Source organism: Anolis carolinensis, chromosome 1 (genome assembly GCF_035594765.1).
Source record: "Anolis carolinensis isolate JA03-04 chromosome 1, rAnoCar3.1.pri, whole genome shotgun sequence".
In the NCBI taxonomy this organism is placed as follows: Eukaryota; Metazoa; Chordata; class Lepidosauria; order Squamata; family Dactyloidae; genus Anolis; species Anolis carolinensis.
Genome location: NC_085841.1, coordinates 103,244,151 through 103,262,894, shown reverse-complemented (window position 1 = coordinate 103,262,894; position 18,744 = coordinate 103,244,151). Strand labels below are relative to the sequence as shown.

Here is an 18,744-nt window from a genome sequence, read left to right as displayed (position 1 = left end):
CAGGATTCAACCATCAGATCACTATTTTATTTCTTTTTTAAAAAAGGGGGGAAGGTGGAGAGATGAGATCAAAACCACTACTTGTAAACAATTTCTTGATGGAATATTTTTCAGCATCCTTCAGTTGCTCTATTTCTGCTTGTCTATAAACATCTGGACATGAACTCTCTGAACCATATGTGGCCCCTTCTTTTGACACCTTCTTCATGCCTCCAGCACCAAAACTGGTGTGAAACTGTTGAAATAGAGTGGAAAATTTAGTGGGAGACAAGCAAACAAATAACTTGTTCTGTATTTCAGCTTTCTCCCCCCCCCCCAAATTGTTTAAGAAAATGCAGACTGAGGGATTATTTTCAATATCAAAAATCAGGAACCTGATCTAGAAATAGAAGACTTTTTGTTGTCACTGCTGTTGAGCAATTCAGAGTTGGAAGGTCTTTCTTGCCTATTGCAACTCACCCTAGAAATCTATCAGTATATTTTGATTTAGTTCTGCTTGCTCCTGCTCTTTGACTTTTCAGCAACTATTTGAAGTCAATAAAACACTCAACTATCTATTATGCTAGGATTCAAATTCCACTTCTCATTGAATGTATATATATCACAAGAGTTTTTGTATATGCAGAACAAATCTTATTTCTTTCTACTCCTAGGCATTCAAAATTGAGCCTCCTCCTAATAGAAATACAATTCTTAGGGGAGAGCTTTCCCTAGGGGGAAATGAGAACCGTTTCCAAAGCATTCAGACCCTTTTAGGCCAGGGAAAAACAGAACATCTCTCCTAGCCTCTTGAACAGAATTCCTGTTAAGCTAAAATTTAAGTGAAATAGTAAAGAAAGAAAAGCATGCAGGTTGGCTCCAGGAGTCATGAGAGACAAGGTAGATTCTGTCAGTAGCTATTCCATAAAGTACTTCTCTCCCCACTTTCAGAATTCTGGCCTGTTAATGGAAAGGCAACAACAACCCACAAAGTCATCAAGGCAACGATATCCTCTATTACTGCCTATACTAGTCAGTAGACTTGTGCACGAATCTGTTAAGCCATTTTCCTTCGGCTTCTTTAGCTTCTCTAGACAGCTGTAATGGCAAGGGCTCAGCCGCCACGTTTTTTTCACCCAAAACAACCCATGTGGCTGCCGGGCATGGCTTCTTCCCTTCTATTTGGGAGCATGCAGTGCATACTTCCTTAACACCATTGTGCAAACTCAGACTCCCTTGAAAAGAAGAAAGAAAAGGAGCCCAGGAAGGTTGCTTCCTTAACCCCGTTCCTCAAACCCAGGTTCCCTTGAAAAGAAGAAAGAAAAGGATCCTAGGAACAGAAAGGGGAGCCTCGTAAGTTCTCTACTGCCACCAATGGGCCAGATCTTCCCGGATCTTTCAGCTGCCTAGCCGAAAACACTTTTCCATTAGCTGATTTTCAGGAGGCTCCCAAAACGGATCTGGATACACAACGAAATTCGGATACCAAAAACAGATAATCCTCCAGCTGAATTGCACAAGCCAACTAGTCGGTCAAAGGAGAGCAAAGTGGAGTATCTGTATTGCCCCTCATTTTTAGTTAATTGATTTATTGCATTTATGTCCCACTTTTATCTCAAAGTGAGGTTCAGTGTCAGTTACAACTGCATTATCTTGATGAGGTAGAAATTTTTCTAACTTGGGATATAATTGGCACACTAAATCAATGTGTGTGCATATACAATAGGACCCCTGTACCCATGGGACTGGTATCTGAGGTTTCATTTACTTGCATCGAACAAAATATGTCCTGTGTAGGATTTTTAATGTGCTCCAGGAAATTCTATGGTGTGCTTCTGCTGAAAGTTATCATACAGTCGTTTTCGAAAACCTAGTAAATTTTGGCATAGGTCATTCATTTCAATAGGGTTTGCTACTATTTATGGTTTTCTGTTTGCATAGTAAGTTCAAGAATGTATGTCCTGCCGATATGGGAGTTGTACCGTATGTGTGTCTATATATTGTGAATGGAGAAATCCCTTTGAGAAGGCTCAGCATGCAAATTAATGATCCTCAGAAACAAATTCAAACTAGCAGCAGGTTGTTTTCTATCACAATCTATAAGAGACACACATATAAAATAACAGAATACCTTTTCCCTTTCTTGAAGTGACAACTGTATTTGGGATAGTCATAAAGTTCAGTCATCCGTTCCTTAAATAGCCCACGTATTGTGCATTGCTCAAGAAATGGCACTGTTATCTTATTTTGTGCTTCCACAAAAGCCTAGAAGAGAGGAAATGAATCATATTAGAATGCAGTAATTAGAAGCAACAAGAGGTCCCTATTTAAAAGAGAAAATAATTGCCAATAATTGGTTTTTCTTCATAATTACATTCTCAAGGAAGAACTGAATGTCCCCACTTGTATTGCATCAACAAACTGCAACAAATATCATTAAGGAATAATGTCAAGTTAATGAAGTATCAGGTGACTATCAAAATAATATCAGTGTCTTAATAATATCAGGATAGTCTTCTAAGTAAACTAGATACCTACTTTTCAGGACAAGTTAACATACGGGCTAACTTTTGCCATTACTTAACTTTAAGGGTTCTACTGTATTTTATCATTTTTTAAAATAATTCTGAGTCAACTTTCATAGAATTGGGATGAAAACACCAGTAGACACAGCTGAGTTTTCTTCCAAACAAACATACATTACACCAGGTAGCGGATATTTCAGTCACAAAGAGGCTCTTGTTTACAAAGGCTTTTTATGTTAGCCCAGACACCTTTTCCTCCTCTTCCTTCTCTCTCTAGGTGAAAGGTTTTGAGCTCCATCAGCATTGGATGCAGGGTGAAGGAGTGTGACATGTTACAGTAGCATATTTACAACAAAGAACTCAATAAAGCTTGAGCAGGGGAAGAATAGGATTATCCTCTTAATAATCCTGCTTTAGCGATGTGTGCTTCCCTACAATAGGCAAGTTATACAGAAGCTTCCTCCAGAATCCCTTAATGAACATGCTTGAAAAGCAAAACAGAAAGAAAAGGAGACAGCAGATAAGCCTGTCTCCCCATCTACACCCATCATGTTAAAACAGCATATATCTGTAAGCTTGTTCAGCAAAATGAAAATCATAAGGAAACTGGAGGCTAGTGAAAGAAAAAAAATCATCACTGGATGCATTTCGGAATAAAACTTTCAAACGGTCTCTATATAGGGTTCATAATCTTTTTGATGACTTGTAGATGTGAACATACTTTTTTTAGTTTTGAATAAAACACTGTAACATACCAAACAGGAACCTATCCCCATTCTTTACAGTTATTTCTACCTCTGATATCAAATATATGTTAAAAAACCAAACACCCAGGAACACATCAACTTTGTTAACTGTGGTACACCTATGCTGTAGTTTTAAGGTAGATTCTTTCAGAGTGATAAATGAATCTAGCCTAAGCAGTCAATCTCTTTTGGCAGATAAACCTACAGTGTCAGCTTGGTTTTCTTATACCACATCAAAGAACCCTCTTGAATGAGATACACAGATGTAGGTCATGTTTTTACCATTTGTTCACTGCATGAACTGAACAAATACAAGATGGTTAAATACCCTCATGAGATCTCATTCTATACTTTGTCATTAAGGTAAAAGCCCTAATTAACATCACATGCAACTACTTGTATAAGTAGATAAAAACAAAAATAGTTTCAGCCATGACCAAGGGGAGACCATGAAATGTGAAGTGAAGAGTTATCACAAGGTTAACGTAAAGGCAGAGTAATGCTCTTTGGAAGGCTACATGAAAATATAAGACTTGACAAATGATCTAGTCATACATTTTCAGCCCCAGAAACCCTTGGAATAGGTTCACCTCAGGGTTGTTCTAGGTGAGAAATTACTTGGGAGACACAAACAACAACAAATTAATGGTACCAGGGTTTATTTTAAGCAAATTACACACAATATGCATTGTCATTATAGCAAGATTTCAGCTCAGGCCAATTACAGACCCTGCCTCAAGCAAAACTCATGAACAAAACTCATGTTTTTGAACTCATCAAAACAGATGCAAATATTTTTTGAAAGTGTAGTTATGGCTGTTTTCATGCTAGTTGTAGTTAACATGAAGGACCTGTCATCAAAAAGGTTTGCAAACTTGCTTCACATCTAGTTTAGGAGAAAAATGTTAGTTTGTACTGGCTTACACACTGTGCTAAAGATAAGGAGAGAATAGAAAGGTGAAAATGAAGGCAGGAAATACTTAGGTGTGAAATCCGAGATCACACCCATTTTAACCATGGTTATCACATAATAGCTATAATGACAGAATTATGAGTCTAAATCCAATTGTTAGTCTCAACTAGAGTTGATCTACTGAATCCATATATTTCAATAGAATCATAGAATCATAGAATAGTAGAGTTGGAAGAGACCTCATGGGCCATCCAGTCCAACCCCCTGCCAAGAAGCAGGAAATCGCATTCAAAGCACCCCCGACAGATGGCCATCCAGCCTCTGCTTAAAAGCCTCCAAGGAAGGAGCCTCCACCACAGCCCGGGGGAGAGAGTTCCACTGCCGAACAGCCCTCACAGTGAGGAAGTTCTTCCTGATGTTCAGGTGGAATCTCCTTTCCTGTAGTTTGAAGCCATTGTTCCGTGTCCTAGTCTGCAGGGCAGCAGAAAACAAGCTTGCTCCCTCCTCCCTATAATTATATAAATTCTATTGTTTCGATAACTCTACTCTAATTGAGATAAACTACCGAGTTTAGGCCATGGTAGCAAATAGTTGTTACTGTCTGTTTATTTTCTGAAACAATACCATGTATATGTGAAGATCATGTATATTTATTTTGTTAATTGCTTATATGGTGGGGACCAGTCTCCTTTCTATTGTGAAGTGATTCTTCAGAAACAACTCACTGCCTCTTCAAGGTAATATCAAATGAATTGTTTTATGACACATGGTGTCAAGAGTCAGATGCCAATTAACAAACAAAACAGAGTTTATTCAGGAGATAGGCCAAAAAGTAAACATAAACACAGAAGATAGCTTTAAACACTTAACTATCAGTGTCTAAAAAGCAGTCCAAACAAAAATATATATCAAAAGTATGTTTTAGCAAGCCAACCGGATTATCCACGCAAGTATTTAGATAAAACTAAAAAGATGCTTCAATTCAGCTTCAAAAACAAATTGAGTTGGCTTATAAAAATAGACAAAACAAACAAGGACTTGGAACCTTCCAAAAACCTTCCAAGAGCTACAATTAGCAGCTTAAATCCAGAACAGGAAAATAAAGCCAAGGAAAAACAAACTTAGAGCCGATGCAAAAGGCACTTTGGGTCCAAGCCCTTACTGTTGCAGCCAGCCGGCTCTGTGGAATTAAAGGGGCAGTTCTCAAAAGAATCACCAAACTGGTCTGAGAACAAATAAACTAGAACTGCAGCAAACTGCTTCTACGATGCAGATAATGCCAGGAACTCCAAAGGAAAGGCGAAGAGGTGTCGTCAGGGTGATCCAGGGTCAGGGCAGGAGACAGCAGCAGGGTCAGGAGGGCAAGCCAGTGGTCAAGAGCCGTGAGTAGTCATCCATCAAAGGGCGAAGGCAGAAGCAAGGTCGAGTTACAGTCCAGGGTCCAAAAGGGTGCAGTCATCAAAACCAGGTCCACGAAATGGCACAAAGAGCCAAGGCAATGATGGTAACAGCAGATCAGAAGCAAAGTCCAGGTCCAGTCTTCTTGAACGAACAGAAATCCCAATGGCGCTTCAGCAACACCTTGCCACACGCAAAATGAAGTGACCAAACATTCCCAATTTATTCCCCTTCCTCTTGGGTGTCTAAACACTCACACCCAAACAACAGGTGTCCCAGATCTTACTCAGAATCAGAACTCCACACAGCTAGAGCTTGTGGATCAGGCGTGCCTAATTGCTCGTCGGAGTTCCAATCATCCTGCCCATACTCAACCCCATGCACACTTAAAGAACCATCCTCCCTTCTCCAAGCAGCCCAAGTGGGATCTGCTCCTGAAGATACCCCAGGTTCAGTAGTATCCATAGGCCCCAATTCCCCAGACATCTCCGGTGGCTGTGCCCATTCAGTGCCCACTTCCCCAGCCACCACCTGTTCACCAGCATCCATTTCTTCCCCAAACTCCCCATCTGAATCTTCCTCAGAAGATTCCCCATTGAGCTCTCTAATCCGTTTCCTGCGCAACTCCTCCAATGAGCCCTCCTCGCGAGGGTTTTTCCTTCCTCTTCTAATCCCACCACCATCATCCATAATCCCCGAAGGCGCAGTCACAACACATGGGCAAGACTTCAAGAAATTAAATTACATCCATTCAACCTACTACACTTTAACAACTGATGACGTTAGAGAGAGTTAGCTTTCAACACTTCTCAACTTGCTGGAAGCATCTGGGTGTGCTTTTATGAAAGTTATCTTTGCCCAACTAGTAATTTGAGTATAATGAAATTTAATCTCTCACCCGGGGAAAAGGAAGTAACAACACAGCAGATTACCTCTGTTGAAGAGACAAATCAGAAGAAGGTGAGAAATGAAGATCTATGTAGTGTAGTTGTGTGTTTTCCGGGCTGTATGGCCATGTTCTAGAAGTATTCTCTCCTGATGGATGGCAGACATCTTCAGAGGTTGTAAGGTATATTGGAAAAACTAAGCAAGAAAGAACTAAGCAAGGAGATGTGGGCGAAACGTCAGGAGAGAATATTTCTGGAACATGGCCATACAGCCCAGAAAACACACAACAATCCTGTGATTCCAGCCATGAAAGCCTTCAACAACACATTGATTTATGTAGTATATGTAGTATCTAATGTAAGGCTGCTGGATCTACACTGCCATATAATGCAGCTTCAGAATGCCAATTAACTGCATTGAAGTGGATTAAATGACAGTATAGACCAGTAGGTTCTCAACCTGGGGTCCCCAGATGTTTTTGGCCTACAACTCACAGAAATCCCAGCCAGTTTACCATCTGTTAGGATTTCTGGGAGTTGAAGGCCAAAAACATCTGGGGATCGGGTTGAAAACCACTGATGTAAACTCATATAATCCAGTTAATCTGCATTCTGAAACTGCATTATATGGCAGTCTAAATGGGGCCTAAGTGTCATAACCAAGAAGCACAAAAGCATACAAATAATTATCTTAGCCAAGGAGTCAAAATGGGGATACAAAATATTCTGATACTGTATTGTTGTGTATTATCAGGTTGCATCTGATTTATGGCAACTCTACGGGCAAATCTAACACAGGGTATTCTGAGGCTGAGAGTGTGCTTTATCCAAGGTCACCCAGTGGGTTTCCACGGCCAAACAGCAATTCAAACCCTCCAGAGCAGTGGTTCTCAACCTGTGGGTCCCCAGATGTTTTGGCCTTCAACTTCCAGAAATCCTAACAGCTGATAAACTGGCTGGGATTTCTGAGAGTTGTAGGTCAAAACACCAGGGGACCCACTGGTTGAGAGCCACTGCTCCAGAGTCATAGTCCAATGCTCAAACCATTATACCATCCTGGCTCTCCTGATACTGCCTGAACCAATATTCACTGGCTGTCCTCAAATGAGTAGAAGAGAACTGAAGCTTTAACAAATAACAGAGGCCTTTCTCCTGATATCTTGACCCTTTCTCACAGGTGAATTGTTTGTTCTGTCCAAGATTCAAAAAGTGGGATTCATTGCCTTAGCCTCCACCACAGTCTTCACAGCAATATATCAATCAAATATGTACACACTAATTGTTCTGTCCCTACCACTTCACCACCAATATTCAAGGAAACCCATTTTCTGAACTTTCCAGCAAATACTTTCTTGACAGTTGAGAGTGATGCTCATGTTGTTGATTTTCCTCACCTACAACTATATTCCTGGTTCATCCATGCTAACAGGCCAATATACGTACTTTGGCTGTACTGAAAGGAGTACCACAGCATCTAGGCGTAAGTTTCTTTCACTGTTATTTCTCACTGGTGATCACAATAACAAGGTACAAGTTGAGCATCCTTATCTAGAAATGCTCTAAAATCTAAGATATCTCATTATGTATATGCAAATATTCCAAATCCTGGAAAAAAATCTTCTGGTCTCAAGCATTTCAAATAAGGAATACTCGATTCATTTTAAAGTATAAATAGTCTTCATAGAGCAGAGGTGAGCTTTTTAGATAGAAAAGCTACTGTGTAGATCCAAGTAGGAAGGAAAATGTTGATTCAGGCTTTAGAGCTGTATTTTGTTAGTATGGTGAGAAAACAATCAATTTGGTATGAATTATACTTGTCTCCAACTCTGCTTTCCCTCTACCTGTTTTGCCTTTGGTTGTACTTCATGCCCCTACCCTCTGCTGGAAACACAGAAACTGGAATTCAATCCCCAGTTGAAAAGGGTTCCTATAGAGAACATGGTGAAGAGTGGAAAAATAAATATATGAAGCCGCCCATAAACCACTGTTCTGCCTGGATACGTATTATCCATCTATTTTGGCTGGCTGTGAAGGTTCTGACATAGATGTTTCTAGTCTGCCAATATGAAATCAACATAAGAAGTACCTTCAGACAAAATTAGAGTGGCGGTCCATCTAGCTTAGAACTGGGTTGGGTAACCATAGATTTCCAGTTATAGAACAATTTACAACAACTTCCATCAGTTCTAGCCAAGATAAACAATGATGGGAGACTGTGAGGAGTGGTAGACCATCTATCTATCTATCTATCTATCTATCTATCTATCTATCGGTTCACAACATTCCTGTTATGTTTTGGCACCTTGGCAAGAATGTTTGCCCAACATGAATCTTGGGAGCATCAAACTAGAAACTGTAGCCATTCCTGGTCAGTATGCTGTTAGACTGGCAATGTACAGTGGTCTTCGTGCTAGACCCCAGAAGACCAAGGTTAAAATCCCTACTTGATCATGGAAACCCACTGGGTGACCTTGGGCAAGTTATATTCCTTCAGTCTCTTAAGGAAAACAACAGGAAACTCTCTCTTAACAAGAAAATCCTGCAATAGGATCATCACATGAGGGTCATTATAGTTCAGAAAGAATCTAAAAAGCACACAACAAAGCTAGTCTAAAGTAGTAAAATTGCACAATGTTTTGCATTTCTAGATTCCAAGTTCTAGCTTGCCGCACAATGTTCAAAATGAAAGGCTTACCTTTGTTTGTTCACTATCAGGATCCTCTAGCCAGCTATAAGGGTCAGTTACTTTACAGCCATGATAATCGTGCACCTGATTAAAAATAATAAAGACATCATCTTTAAAAAATTAAATAACTTACTTTTTTTAAAAGACATTAGATCATATTTTGATTAAAAATGGAAGCTGCCACTAGACCGGCCAGTAATTTCATTCAGCTATCTGAAAAGAGTTATTTGAGGTATTCCATAACCATAGATTCAATGTACATAGATCAAAACTATTTTTTTAAATCTGAAAAGTACACCTTGATTTTGCCATTTTATTTAAGGGACACCACTTTACTATGCCATAGAAAATTATCAGACTTGAGCATCCAGAGGGGGGGGGGGGTACCAAACCTCAGTAAATACCAAAGGTACACTGTACATGTTTTAGGAATGATCCCAGTAAACAGAAAGTTTGACATTTGGTTTTTTTAAATATATGCAAGTTTCCATGCTACTTAAAATCCTAGGAGATTAGCAAATCAGAGCTATGAATCGAAACTGTTAAACACATTATCAACTAGATGTTTTTTGTTTACTCACTTTCTTCAGTGCATGGCTTGCCTCCCCAATTACTTGGGTAAAGGCCCAAAACCCACGCAAAAACAGAAAAATGTTAATTAAATCCTACAATTTTTACCCGAAACTATGGCACTCTAGGAAGTTATAGGTCCTCAAGGGCAATTCTATGTTCAATGTCTGAGGCCCCTTCTACAGTGCTATATAAACTCCAGATTATCTGCTTTGAACTAGATTATATAGACACATATAATCCAATTCAAAGCAGATAATGTGGATTATCTGCTTTGATAATCTGGATTATATGGCAGTGTAGAAGAGGCCTGAGAGAAACCTTCTGGAGTAGCTGTACTCCAGAAACTTAATTTTTGTGTCTGCCGCAAACTCTGTTGAATTGGTTGAGACATTGAAAACTACAACAAAATGTGCTACAGGATGTCCCACAAAAACAAAGTTTTTGCAGTTTCATAATTTTTTTGATGTTTTTTAATGATAGAACCAATTAGGAAATGACATTTATAACCTAGGAACAAAAATCGTGTTACGTACTTAGTGTTATTCAGTCATTTTTTCCCCCCAATTCTGACCTTACCGGTGTTATTTAAACACGGTAGAATTCAGATGGAATCCCAAGGCTGAGCCCTGGGGGCTTTTTCACACTACAGAATTGTAGCAATATGATTCCACTGTAACTGCTATGATTCCATCTTGTGGAATTCTGGGATTTTCAGTTTAGGGCAGGATATTTAGAAGTCTCAGAGTCCTTCCACACAACCATATAACCCAGAATATCAAGGCAGAAAATCCCACAATATCTGCTTTGAACTGGGTTATCTGAGTTTACACTGCCATATATTCCAGTTCAAAGGAGAAAATGTGGGATTTTATTCAGTTGTGTGGAGAGATCTAGTGCCTCATTGAACTACAAAGCTCAGTCCTCCAAAGGATGCTGCAGTTAAAGTGGAATGACAGCACTACAGCTGTGAAGTGCGAAAGGACTCATAGCTCAAAACTGTCACATTTTTAAAACAACCCCATCAATTATGCCTAGTAATTTTCCACAATGGAACAAACATCAGAACTTTTGTAAATTGGAATAGTTGGCTCATTCAAGCTTTCAATATGAAGTACTGTAGTCTCTCACTTATCCAATATAAACGGGCCGGCAGAACATTGGATAAGCGAATATGTTGGATAATAAGGAGGCATTAAGGAAAAGCCTATTAAACATCAAATTTGGTTATGATTTTACAAATTGAGCACTAAAACATCATGTTAGACAACAAATTTGACAGAAAAAGTAGTTCAATAAGCAGTAATGTCATGTTGTAATTACTGTATTTACGAATTTAGCACCAAAATATCACGATATATTGAAAACATTGACTACAAAAATGTGTTGGATAATCCAGAATGTTGGATAAGCGAGTGTTGGATAAGTGAGACTCTACTGTAAATAACTTACTATACAGCACTCCTACACAACCTGTGGCCCTCCAGGTGTTCTGGACATCAGCTCCCAGCATTCCTGACAATTGGACAAGTTGGCTAAGGCTTCTGGGAGTTGGAGTCCCAAACACCTGGAGGCCACAGGTTGTGCAGGACTGCTCTGAAGAGTCTGTTTCATGCTTCTGTAATGGCAACTGTTTGGAGCCAACAAGTGTGGAATTATTAGTAGAGGGCTAAATTAAACCCTGATGCTACACATCTCAAGTCTATGTCTCTATATAAGGCGGCCGAAAACATCAACAACAGTTTGCAACTGAGGTTTTGCAACTTAGTACTTGTCTTTTCTGAGAATCCAATTATCAAATAAGCAAGTCTACAAGATTCTGAAATGTAAAATGGAGAAAATTACATTAATACCAGATCTCATAGAATCATAGAATAGTAGAGTTGGAAGAGACCTCATGGGCCATCCAGTCCAACCCCCTGCTAAGAAGCAGGAAATCGCATTCAAAGCACCCCCGACAGATGGCCATCCAGCCTCTGCTTAAAAGCCTCCAAAGAAGGAGCCTCCACCACAGTCCGGGACAGAAAGTTCCACTGTCGAACAGCCTCACTGTGAGGAAGTTCTTCCTGATGTTCAATGGAATCTCCTTTCCTGTAGTTTGAAGCCATTGTTCCGTGTCCTAGTCTGCAGGGCAGCAGAAAACAAGCTTGCTCCCTCCTCCCTATGACTTCCCTTCACGTATTTGTACATGGCTATCATGTCTCCTCTCAGCCTTCTCTTCTGCAGGCTAAACATGCCCAGCTCTCTAAGCCGCTCCTCATAGGGCTTGTTCTCCAGACCTTTGATCATTTTAGTCGCCCTCCTCTGGACGCTTTCCAGCTTGTCAACATCTCCCTTCAACTGTGGTGCCCAAAATTGGACACAGTATTCCAGGTGTGGTCTGACCAAGGCAGAATAGAGGGGGAGCATGACTTCCCTGGATCTAGACGCTATACCCCTATTGATGCAGGCCAGAATCCCGTTGGCTTTTTTAGCTGCCACATCACATTGTTGGCTCATGTTTAACTTGTCCACGAGGACTCCAAGGTCTTTTTCGCACACACTGCTGTCAAGCCAGGCGTCCCCCATTCTGTATCTTTGATTTCTATTTTTTCTGCCGAAGTGAAGTATCTTGCATTTGTCCCTGTTGAACTTCATTTTGTTAGTTTCGGCCCATCTCTCTAATCTGTCAAGATCGTTTTGAATTCTGCTCCTGTCTTCTGGAGTGTTGGCTATCCCTCCCAGTTTGGTGTCATCTGCAAACTTGATCGTTCCTTCTAACCCTTCGTCTAAGTTGTTAATAAAGATGTTGAACAGAACCGGGCCCAGGACGGAGCCCTGCGACACTCCACTTGTCACTTCTTTCCATGATGAAGACGACGCATTGGTGAGCACCCTTTGGGTTCGTTCGCTTAGCCAATTACAGATCCACCTAACCGTAGTTTTGTCTAGCCCACATTGTACTAGTTTGTTTGCCAGAAGGTCATGGGGGACTTTGTCGAAGGCCTTACTGAAATCCAGGTAAGCTACATCCACAGCATTCCCTGTATCGACCCAACTCGTAACTCTATCGAAAAAAGAGATCAGATTAGTCTGGCATGACTTGTTTTTGGTAAATCCGTGTTGACTATTAGCAATAACCGCATTTGTTTCTAAGTGTTAACAGACCACTTCCTTAATGATCTTTTCCAGAATCTTGCCAGGTATCGACCTGAGGCTGACCGGACGGTAATTGTTTGGGTCGTTCTTTTTTCCCTTCTTGAAGATAGGGACCACATTCGCCCTCCTCCAATCTGCTGGGACTTCTCCCGTTCTCCAAGAACTCTCGAAGATAATTGCCAGTGGTTCTGAAATAACTTCCGCTAGTTCCTTCAATACTCTTGGATGTAGCTGATCTGGCCCTGAGAACTTGAATTCGTTTAGAGCGGCCAGGTGTTCCTGGACAACTTGTTTCCCTATTTGTGGTTGGATTTCCCCCAATCCTTCATCCAATTCATGTTGCTGGGGTTGAAGATGGCTTTCTTTTTGTGAGAAGACCGAGGCAAAGAAGGCATTGAGCAGTTCTGCCTTTTCCCTATCCCCTGTCGCCATCACCCCATCTTCTCCTCACAGTGGCCCTATCGCCTCCTTGTTCTTCCTTTTTCTACCAACGTAAGCAAAAAAGCCTTTTTTTGTTGTTTTTTTATGTCCCTGGCAAACCTGAGCTCATTTTGTGCTTTAGCCTTGCAAACCTTTTCCCTACAGGAGTTGGCTATACGTTTGAATTCTTCTTTGGTGATTTCTCCCCTTTTCCACTTCTTGTGCATGTCACTTTTGAGTTTTAGCTCAGTTAGAAGTTCTTTGGACATCCATTCTGGCTTCTTTGCATTTGTCTTATTTTTCTTCTTTGTTGGTACTGTTTGCATTTGCGCCTTGAGTATTTCACTTTTGAAAAACTCCCATCCATCCTTAACTCCCTTGTTTTTTAATATTGGTGTCCATGGAATGCAGCTCAGTAATTCCTTCATTTTTTGGAAGTCAGCTCTCTTAAAGTCCAGAATGCATGTTTGACTTGTCTTAGTTTCAGCATTCCTTTGTATTGCAAACTGCAGGAGCACATGGTCACTTGACCCTAAGGATCCAACCACTTTGACTGTATTGATCAGGTCTTCCACATTTGTTAAGATTAGATCAAGAGTAGCGGATCCCCTTGTTGCCTCTTCTACCTTCTGGACCATAAAACTGTCTGCAAGGCAAGTGAGGAATTTGTTGGACTTTGTACTCTTGGCTGAGTTTGTTTTCCAGCAGATATCGGGATAATTGAAATCGCCCATGACTACTATATCTCTTCTTTGTGCCTGTTTGGTCAGCTGTTGACAGAAAGCTTCATCAAGTCCTTCATCCTGACTTGGAGGTCTGTAGTAGACACCCACGACAAGATCTTTTTAAGTCCCGGTTCCCTTGATTCTTATCCAGATGCTTTTGAGCTGGTTTCCCGGATTACAGTCTTGCATTTCTTCTGCTACGTAACTGTTTTTGACATATAAAGCTACTCCCCCTCCTCTCCCCTTTGTTCTATTTCTGTGAAAGAGGTTATAGCCCTTAATGGCTAAATTCCAGTAGTGGGAATTTCCAGTGGTGGGAACTTTCTCCATAGAAAGTGAAGAAGAAAAATACTAGGAAGTGAAGACGAGGATTGCTACAAAACCTCTCAAGGATTTCTATGTAAGCAGATTATCAAATGTCCTGCCTGGCATGTCATACAGAATTCATGGAACAAACTAGCAGGAGCGCCACCATTGTCTCAAATCGCCATGTCCTGAAGGTGGAAGTGGGTGGCTGGCAGGTTTATGGCCCAGCAGCCGGGGCTCCCTGTCATCTCCATTGGTCCCCTATGCTTTTTTTGATAGGGACTTGAGCACCTGCATTTCTTAGTATCTGTAAAGTCCTGAAAATTGTGAACTCCCACTGTATAAGGTATTGACCTCCCCTCGATATCAAAACATCCATGGTTTAATTCGGTCCTGTGTGATGGAGTTTGGAATATATATATTCTACATTTGTTAACTGTGTTGCTAGCTGTCCTTTGCCCTCCTGATGATAAACAGAATGTCTGTTCTATCTATTTGTCTGCTGATCTGAAGGGAGGAGTCACTGGAAACCGAAAGCTCAATGAATGCCCTGTCCCAGAACTTACTAGAAATGCCAAAGAAAAAGCTGGCATTGGTAGAAAACAGGCACTAAATGGCCGCCATGTACATCTAATTCCAAGACTAGTAATGAAGACAGTATGTTTCACTACCTCTGAAGTGAGCATGGCAGTTTCACGGTACAGTAGAGATATGTACAAATTTTGCATTGAATAGAGAAAAGCCCAGTGATCAGAAAGAATGAGTAGGGTACTGCATCTGCTGTCTCCCGGCTTATGCCACCTGAGATGCTTGCCTTAGTGAAGGCCCAGAAGATGTCGTACACCTCGTGCTGTAAGGTGGAGTCATGTGGCCTCAATTCAGGCCAAGCTAGAACCAGCAATGCCCAAAGGTGTGCAGATGTGAAAATACAGTAGATGTCAGCCAATTCAGGCCAAGCTAGAACCAGCAATGCCCAAAGGTGTGCAGATGTGAAAATACAGTAGATGTCAGCCGGTCAGTGCACACCCTAAAGCAAACCCACGTGTGCCTTGCCTATCTGGCTGGAAGGAAACCTTTCTCCATTCCTGAACAAACAGGTTTGTTTGACCTCTGGCCTGCAAAAGAGGATGTAGGTGCCAACACAAGGCTTTGATATCCAGGTAACTATAGGAGCCTCTGCTGGCACAATGGGTTAAACCCTTGTGCCTGCAGGACTACTGACCAATGGGGAGAGCGGGTGAGCTCCCTCTGTCAGCTCCAACTCCACATGCGGGGACATGAAAAAAGCCTCCCACAAGGATGATAAAACTTCCAACATCTGGGCATCCCCTGGACAATGTACTTGCAGATGACCAATTCTCTCACACCAGAAGTGACTTGTAGTTTCTCAAGTAGTTCTTGACACAAAAAACTATACATACACACACACACACATCTCCATGCTATCTATCTATCTATCTATCTATCTATCTATCTATCTATCTATCTATCTATCTATCTATGAGGGCCACAGTTCTCTGAATCCCACTGTCAAAATGACCAATTTAATTCAGATTATAGGATTCCACCAGGAGCTGGTAAGCAAAGTCAAAAAAGTAATTTTCCAAGTTGATTTATTCTCCTCACAAAGCAGCCCCAAGCTACTCCAGATGCAACAGTAGAAAAGTAGCCACACTGTAATGGTCTGCAGCAACTCCCATGTTCTCATCAGCCAGAACAGGCATTTAAATACTAATAGTCAAAAAGACTCAAAGATGGTGTGAACCTCAATATTGTCAATCAATCTACATAACACCTAAATTATGCAGTGGGGAGTTGGCATACTCTGGGATTTGATACTAGGATTTCACTTTATGGATATATACAAATCTGTGGATGATCAAATCCTATTATATACAGTGGCACAGTACAATGGTGTCTCTTTTATAAAATAGAAAAATCATGGATTCTGAATTTTTAAAAATGTATTTGAGTATTTTCAAGATGTGAATGGAGAATTCACATATATGGAGAGTTGACTGTGATTCCAACACAATTTGACTGTCATTTAGGCACATATTGTTATAATATTCGGCCTAATTTTGAACTCTTCAGTCTCTTGTGCCATCACTTGTCATGTTCTATTATTTTATTTTACAATGGTATCTCCTTGCCTGGTGAAGGATTCCAAACTTTTTATGTTATGGTGGTATTTGGGTTGCTCCTAAGAAATGTGTGGATTGGAAATCCTTGCAAAGCAAGCTTCGGGGAAGAGATTTGAGTGGGAGATTAAGGGAAACTTGGGAAAAGAAGGGTGTGCTGAATTAATGCAGCTTGACATCATTTTAATTGCTTTGGTCAATGCTATGGGATCCTGGGAGTTGTTGTTTTATAAGGTTTTCAGCCTTTTCTGCTCAAAAGTGCTGGTGGCTCACCAACCTACAAATTCCAAAGCTCTGTAGCATTGAGCCATGGAAGTTCAAGTGATGTCAAACTGAATTCATTCTACAGCAGTGGTTCTCAACCTTCCTAGTGCCATAACCCCTTAACACAGTTCCTCATGTTGTGGTGACCCCCAACCATAACATTATTTTCGTTGCTACTTCATAACTGTAATTTTGCTATTGTTATGAATCATAATGTAAATATCTGATATGCAGGATTTATTTTCATTCACTGGACAAAATTTGGCACAAATACCCAATACGCCCAAATTTGAATGGCTGTTAGAAATTGTGGGAGTTGGAGCCCAAAAATATCTGGAGGGCCGATGTTTGCCCATACCTGGTGTAGATGGTGGCATTTGGGTTGGTCTTAAGACATATGTGGCTTCTTTGGCCTTTTAAAATCTCTGCAAAGGAAGCTTCAGGGAAATAATGTGAGCAGAAGAAAGGGAAACTGGGAGAGAAGAAAGGTGCATCTACACCAGGCATGGGCCAATTTTGGCCTTCCAGGTGTTTTGCATTTCACTCCCACAATACTAGCTGTTAGGAATTGTGGGAGTTGAAGTCCAAAACATCCGGAGGGTGAAGTTGGCCCATGCCTGCTCTACACTGTGGACCAGTGGTTCCCAACCTGTGGGTCCCCAGATGTTTTGGCCTTCAACTCCCAGAAATCTTAAAAGCTGGTAAACTGGCTGGGATTTCTGGGAGTTGTAGGCCAAAACACCTGGGGACCCACAAGTTGAGAACCTCTGCTGTAGAATGAATGCCGCCTGACTCCACCTGAAATGCCATGGCCCAATGTTACGCAATCCTGGGATTTATAGTTTGCTGAGGCACCAGTACTCTTTGTCAGAACACCTTGTAAGCACCTTGCAAAACTGGCACCTTGCAAAGCCATAGCAATGAAAAAGATGTCCAACTGCATTCATTGAATGCACCCTTCTCCTCCACCACCCCATTCGAGTTTCCCTCTTTCTCACTCACAGCTCTTCTTCCGCGTGGATTTCCAAGAGCCACGCGACCCCCAGGAGCAACCCCAAGGCCACCATAACATGCGTGGTGCCAAACTCCAGCTCCCATAATGATCCTATTGCAGGCATGGGCAAACTTGGGCCCTCTCTCCAGGTGTTTTGGACTTCAACTCCCACCATTCCTAACAGCCTACCGGGAGTTGAAGTCCAAAACACCTGGAGAGAGGGCCCAAGTTTGCCCATGCCTGTCCTAACGCATTGAGCCAGGGCAGTGGAAAGGGTGTCGAGGAGGTGCCTTCATTGAACAGTGTCGTAGTAGATGGAGGCTGGGTCTCCCCCGGAATTGCCCGTTTCGAGGGGAGCTGTCCTCAAGGCCGGGCTCTGGAGGGAATCCCGACGGAGGGAGGGAGGGGAGACCCCGGCTGGGCTACTCACGGACGCCTCGTCGCGGAAGACCTGGGGGTACTGGAAAGCCTGCATGCTGGGTGCGCGCCTGGGGAGCCGGGAAGAGGCAGCGGTGTGCGGAGGGGCGGGAGGCAGGAAGAGGAGGGCCCGGGCTGGGCGAGGCCAGGCCGGGCGAGGGAAGGCCTCTTCCCCTCCACGCCGCTGGAGGCAAGCGAGGGAGCGCGGCAGGAAGGGAGGAAGCGGGCCAGCGAGCCGGCCCCGAGCACCTCCGCCCGCCCTCGCTCCCAGCAGAGCGGCCCGGGCTCCCCCTGCAGCCAGGCGCCCCGCGGAGATCCAGCCACACCGCGGAAGGAAAGAGCAGCCGAGGAGGACGCGTCCCATCCGAAACCCCGTGGGCGCCCCCTTCCTGCGGAATTCTGGGGCTTGTAGTTTAAGGGAGGGGCCCAGGGCCTCGCTGAACTACAAGCCCCAGGATTCTGCAGGAAGGAGGCAGACACAGAGTTTCAGATGCGATGCTGCCTACTCTTTCAGCTCTAAGATGATTAACCCGATTTTGTTCCTGGGTTATAAATGTCATTTCCTAATTGCAAGGCTATTCAATTAAGCTGGCCAGTTGCAACATTCACACTTGCCGCAAACAGACAAGGGTTCT

At 42.1% G+C, this 18,744-nt stretch overlaps 1 protein-coding gene across 2 annotated transcripts in view; it reads right to left on the bottom strand.

Annotated features, from left to right (window-relative positions):
* The window catches only part of prep (prolyl endopeptidase), a 100,271-nt gene extending 81,784 nt beyond the window's left edge, over positions 1-18,487 (bottom strand). The window contains exons 1-3 of one of the 2 annotated variants that reach the window (XM_062980277.1): positions 18,123-18,487; positions 9,144-9,218; positions 2,111-2,244 (exon numbers count right to left, since the gene is read on the bottom strand). In XM_062980277.1, coding sequence (XP_062836347.1) covers positions 2,111-2,244; positions 9,144-9,218; positions 18,123-18,473 — 560 coding nt within the window. In that variant the 5' untranslated portion in view covers positions 18,474-18,487. The remainder of the gene's footprint in view (positions 1-2,110; positions 2,245-9,143; positions 9,219-18,122) is intronic. The other variant, XM_003226940.4, reaches the window with a different exon arrangement.
* Between the last annotated feature and the right edge of the window lie 257 nt (positions 18,488-18,744).